Source organism: Pinus tabuliformis, chromosome 2_1, assembly GCF_031772625.1.
Source record: "Pinus tabuliformis cultivar Carrire ecotype Pingquan chromosome 2_1, CPIR1, whole genome shotgun sequence".
Taxonomy (NCBI): domain Eukaryota; kingdom Viridiplantae; phylum Streptophyta; class Pinopsida; order Pinales; family Pinaceae; genus Pinus; species Pinus tabuliformis.
In genome coordinates, this window is record NC_142299.1 from 268,419,427 (window position 1) to 268,425,286 (window position 5,860).

At 34.4% G+C, this 5,860-nt stretch overlaps 1 protein-coding gene across 1 annotated transcript; it reads right to left on the reverse strand.

Moving 5' to 3' along the window:
- Nucleotides 1-380: 380 nt before the first annotated feature.
- Nucleotides 381-1,353, reverse strand: LOC149199784 (uncharacterized). Its single transcript, XM_089399448.1, has one exon. It carries the CDS (start codon nucleotides 1,306-1,308, stop codon nucleotides 613-615), a length of 696 nt encoding a protein of 231 aa, XP_089255574.1. The 5' UTR covers nucleotides 1,309-1,353; the 3' UTR covers nucleotides 381-612.
- Between the last annotated feature and the right edge of the window lie 4,507 nt (nucleotides 1,354-5,860).

A 5,860-nucleotide genomic window follows, 5' to 3' on the forward strand; every position in this document is an offset into this window, starting at 1 on the left:
TTATAATGTTTTGTTAAAATAATTTCCAACAAATTACTAACCATATATTCTACAGCCTATTCTACTAGACTGGTATAAATATATTTTAATATAAATTTATTTCAAAATTTTATAATTTTTTGAATTGCAATAGATGTCAAAATGATTTCCAACAAATTACTTACAATATATTCTACTAGGCAGGTATAACAAGAAATGCCACACTAATTTCTTGTAGGTTTATTATTATTATCTCCCAACGCGCGGCTATAACCAAATTTGTCTTTTCATTATATTTAGTTTAAATTTAAAAAATAAATATTAGCCATTCAATTCAATTCAACGAGCTCTTACCCATTTTTTATATGCGCATGAATTCCAATGTTTTACATGCATATTTCTTTATCTTCCAGACATGAGAGCCTGCTAGATTGACTGGAGGTCAGCACTGTTGACCAGGTCAAGTCTACTTGAATTCAATTATTTCAGCATGAAATGCCTATCATGGCTGATGGCAAAAACGAAAACTCTACAAGGTAGCACTATATGATATTGCCCCAGAAATATTGGCCAAGCTATGTCAGAATTAATGAAAGATGTGACAGAAAAAAGGAGCACAACACATTGAACTGATCAAGAGAATGAATTGTTCATCTGTTCTAATCTTTTAATTTTCATGAATCTCCTATGGCCGACCATCTTGTCATTTTCCCTGATGCTCTCAAGCCTAGGTCTCCAACACTGGGCTTTGCAATTGACCAACTGTGCATAGACTTTCCGCAAATCTGGAGTATTCAAGAGTCTATTCTCATCATCTGCGGAATCCCCGCCTACTGAACACCCACGTTCATCAGCGTCATGCCATCGGTCTTCCAAAAGCTTTGAAATAAACTCCGGGCAGACTCTGATCCGAAGTCCTCTGTCAGCGTCGCTTTTCTGTATCTCAAACGGTTGACACAAAGCAGAAGCGCGTTCGATACTGCGAAGCGGAGCTGATAGGCGAACTGTGGAAGTAAGTGGAGATTTTGTGGGCGGGGGCGGCGATATTAAGGAAGCCAAAGATACAAGAGACAAGGGAGAGTGAAAGAAATGTTCGGGTAGAAGGAAGTACTTGTTGCCCAACTTCAGTTGGTCACTCGGAGATAAAGTCGGCGTCTTATGGCCGATGTAGAATGAATCGGAGTGACAGACTAAATGTTGAGGGAATTCTTGAATGATCTGGGCGGCGCAGAGTGGTTTATGAAGGATCTGAACGGTTCCGGCAAGGAGAACCAACTGAATGGTTTCTTTGTGATTGCCCACCGTGAGACAGCAGACATGGTTGCCCATATTTTATTTGGTTTCTTATGAGCAAGCGAAACATGAATATGCCGCAAGGGCAGAAGGCAGAAGTGTGTTACATAAATTGTAAAACCAGTATTTATAGACTAGAAAAGAGAGACGTGGAGGACTATCGAAGATCAAGTCAACCAGCCGCCCATTCTCGGTATTCTTTTCATCAGATCCATGATTACATCCACACGTTTGAAAGCTGGGAATTAATGGAGGCATGAAAAAGCCAGTTGGGCATCAACTGACTTTTCAGTTTACTAAAAATAAAGCAAATTTCATAGTAGGTCTTACGTCCGTGCAAACGGAGGATGGCGACTGGCGGAGGCGGCCCTAGTTGAGTTTATAATTCGCAGCTCTTTGGGAAAATCACGGGCCCCTGGTTGAGTATGTAATTTGCAGCTCTATGGCAGGGCTTTTATCGATTCCTCGCTTTGAAGAATATTGACCATGACTGCCTGAAGCAATTCCAAGAGACATCGGACGTTCAACAAAGGGTGGGCTCCCAGTGGGCGTCCAAAACTTTGGATCTAATTCTTATAGACTATTCAAACTTACTGTATGAAATACGTTTTTATTAAATAGAAACATCTAATCAAAGTTAGTTGAAGTACATGTAATGTCAGCGATTAAAACAAAAAGTGAAAGGGTATTCAAACTCTACTGTCTGAAATACTTTTCTATTAAATAGAAGCATATAATCAAGTTACTTAAGTAGATGCCATGTCAGCCATTAAAACAAACAAGTGAAAGGGTAACAAAGCTACTTATAGTTACATTTTAAGAGTGTTAAATCTATTATTTTTTTTTAGCTAAAACATTTAATTTTTCTTAAAAATATGATTCTGTATTTTATTCACAGGTGCAAAGAATATTTGCAAGGTAAAATCTCAAACATGATGAGGCCGACTAAGGAGAGTTGCCTAATTTGTCTTTCTCAAACAATGGATTCAATTTGAACTCTGGTTTCACATTGTACATAGTACATAGGAAAGCTAACCTTTTGCACAGGTCACTGTAAAATAACACATTTGACATATTAAAATTCATAGCATTAATTTAAAAAAAAAAAAAAATTGATTTTATTTTGTTAGCTTAACACATTAGTACACAAACTTAAGAGAACATTCTCAATCTAAATTGTAAGTATTTTGATTAATAAAAATGAAAAGATTTAAAGTGATTAAAATATTATTATATATTTTTTGTAAATATTTAATAAATATTATTTGAAAATGAGTAAAAGATCGCTATTGTAAATATAAAATAAAAATAAATAGTTTTTTAATAACCAGTTGGATTTATCTTAATTTGGGATTTGCCAAGGGTCAAATTTCTTTTCACTCCAAAAGAGTGCTTGCATCTCAAAAGAGGTTTGATAGATCTTGAAGTAACATGGATATACCTTTTTTTATCTAAGATATCATTAGCAAAATGATGAGTTGTAGTTATCCAAAAACCACAAATGATAAACTAAATATTTGAACTCAATTTTATTTTAATTATTACTTAATTATATTCAAATAATATAAATATGTTACTTACATATTTTAAAATCAAATCAATATTTTTTTGTTTTTTAAATTTTCTTTGAAGATAGTCCGCATAGGGTAGCTCAAATGGCAATGGCTGTGGAAATGAAGTCTCACCGAACCGGAGATCTTGGATTCGATTTTTGTGCTACCCTCCCCAGAAATAGGGCGAATAATGGACATGTAAAAACTCGAAAATGAGAAGGTCCTACATAAGCTTACAAAAAAAATAAAAAATTCTTTGAAGATAGATGGAGTATCCACCTAAAATGTTGGACAAGATTAAATATCATCCTCCACACAGTTTCATCACAAATATTCTCTCAATATAAATAATTGTGAAATATACACTCTCTCATTAAATTTTTATTACTCAAAAATAAATGGCATCTGATCTTTAGTAAAAAATTAATGAGAAACATTAATATACTATCCCAACATTCCTCCACATTTGAAGCGTATAAACCTCGAATTAATAACCCACTTGGCATGATCTTTCGATGTAATGTCATTTTAATGGAGGTGGATAAAGTCAATGTACCCACCTGACACTTGTTATTCTTGCATTCAATGGAATGGACCTGACAGCAGAAGGGTCTGGCATATGGAAACATCTGGTGAAACTTGCACCTTAGGATTTGGGTATGGTGATCCAACGACTCCCATTGCTTAGGGTTAGCATCGTGTTCGCTTTTTGCGTTATGCATGGTCTCGAGCCTCGACTCTGCAATCTCACTAAGAGTTTGTTGCAGTGGAGCAGGTATCAGTCTGCCATCCTCGTTCCAATGGAGCATTGCGTTAAACCTCACCCAACAGGTAACCACAACATATCTCTATTTCTTAATAGGTATACCCTTTGACAGTCTTCGATTTGAATTAAAAACTGTATTCCTTTGCTCATCTGGTTCACTGTGTAGGGTATTCAAGATTTTGTTGGTCTGCATGCCACAAGGAGGATGAGGTTGGATGCTTACGGGTTCAAGGAGGTAACATCCATGTCGTTAGGATCTTCTACTGGATTGTTTTCTGTTCTACTTTTTTTATACCTGCTTCGAGCTAATAATAACTATTGCAGGGGTTTCAGATACCAGCAGTCTTCTACATTCTGGAGTTACTCCATCTTAGCTAACATCGAGGCCCCAATATTTATTACATATAATAGCCGTTAACAGTTTTCTTGTTATTAGGTTTAACTCTGACATTTTGCATCTATATGTAATGTTCAACAAATGCCCTTTCCACATGGTTTCTGGGTTCGATTAGGTCTCCCTTAATCCTGGTTACCGTCATCTTATCATAGGTTGGTCTTACTATCAAACCTCGTGACGCACTGTCAAGCTCGTATATTTTTAGAGTTAAAGTGGCCATGCATGTATTCCCCTTATTGCATATTTATCATTTTGTTTCTCTGGATAGAGGAATGCCTTTAAGCCAAGGTTGAAGTCGACATTAGATTAGCTGTTGTTATTTTAAGTGGGCAAGGGTTTTGTTGTTTGGTCATGGAAAGATTCCAAAAAAGTATGCACTATGGCAAGAATTTGCGTGATACAGGCTTTGTTGAGGGTTTCATCCTTGTTTTTCTTATTTTCATTCTAAAGATCCGAAGTTTGTATATACATAAAACATTTATAATCTGAACTCTTTTGATTTGGTTTGGCTTCCAAAATCAAGCTGGTTATCCTCTGTTTTACTGGATTCTTTCAAGCTTGTTTATGGCTTTACTATTTTGTAGCTTAAAGGATGAATACATATGGACTGTGTGACTCACGGTCTTCCTTCTGGAATCGACCGAGAGTTATGACGAGTGTAAGGTTCCACCTTACCAACCATCAAAAGTATAGAGAAGTAAAGGTCACATTGAATACTATTACTCAATTTTTATTTTTATTTTACTCATAATATGACTAACTTAGCTATCATGTAATCATGTTCCTTCAACTATTTCAATGTAAGAATATAACATAAGGAGTCAGAGATAACTTTCCCTTAAGACCAATTCCAAAACACATTTCCTCTCAAGTTTAAAAGATCATAACATGTGCTCTTTTCATACTTATACATGAGCTCTAAGTAAGAGTGGAAATAAATTCTACCATAATTCCATGTGCGAACATTAAGCTAGATCAACCTATTTGATTTCCTAGATTATGGTAAATAAGCTTCATTTATTGACTCTTGATATCATAACTACAAAAGTATTATACTTCTTTTACAAAAATCACATAGAAGTGTATGAGCATTAACCTACCTATTGCAAGGTAACTGAGGGAAGAATATGTTTCTCTTCATCAATAAATCTAATAAATATGATATGTTTATGAAATAGAATCACAAAATATATTGACCCAAAAACATTTCCAAATTCATCAATTAAAATTCTCAATCCCAATTATTAAGGCAATTCCGCAATCATGAGAATTATAATGAAAGTTGAAACAAAAGAAACTATTGTTACTAATTCAGAAGCATGTTATTCTTCAAAAAGTGTCATGTAAAACAATGAAATTGCATAAATTGGGCACAAGTAGTTGTTTTCTATAGTCATTGAAACACAAGGATGCACCCATGAACACATGCAGCTCAGACAAAACCTTATTATGCTCACTTGCACAAAATCCTATAAAAAGTCACTATAAATTTGTTTCCAACAACCCCTTTTTTAATGAAATATTTAGATAATAAAGGTAACAAAAATCTTATTCTCTATTCACACTTTAGCAAATTATTAAATTAATTTTCATGTTCATGCCAAAAACTTGCAGACATAAGAAGTTACATCCATCAAATACATAAATTTCTAGTACATAAAAAATACGGTAAGTAGGACTTTTACACTAACAATTTATATGCATAAAAACTACAACCATTCATGTCTTTTGACAAACACTTTGCATGACAGTAAGTAGGACTTTTACTATAACAATTTATATGCACAAAAACTACAACCATTCATATCTTTTGACAAATACTTTACATGATGGTAAGTAGGACTTTTACTCTAACAATTTATATGCACAAAA

What these genes read in the sequence shown, in the direction of transcription:
- LOC149199784 (XM_089399448.1), bottom strand. Translation starts at nt 1,308, where the DNA reads ATGGGCAACCATGTCTGCTGTCTCACGGTGGGCAATCACAAAGAAACC.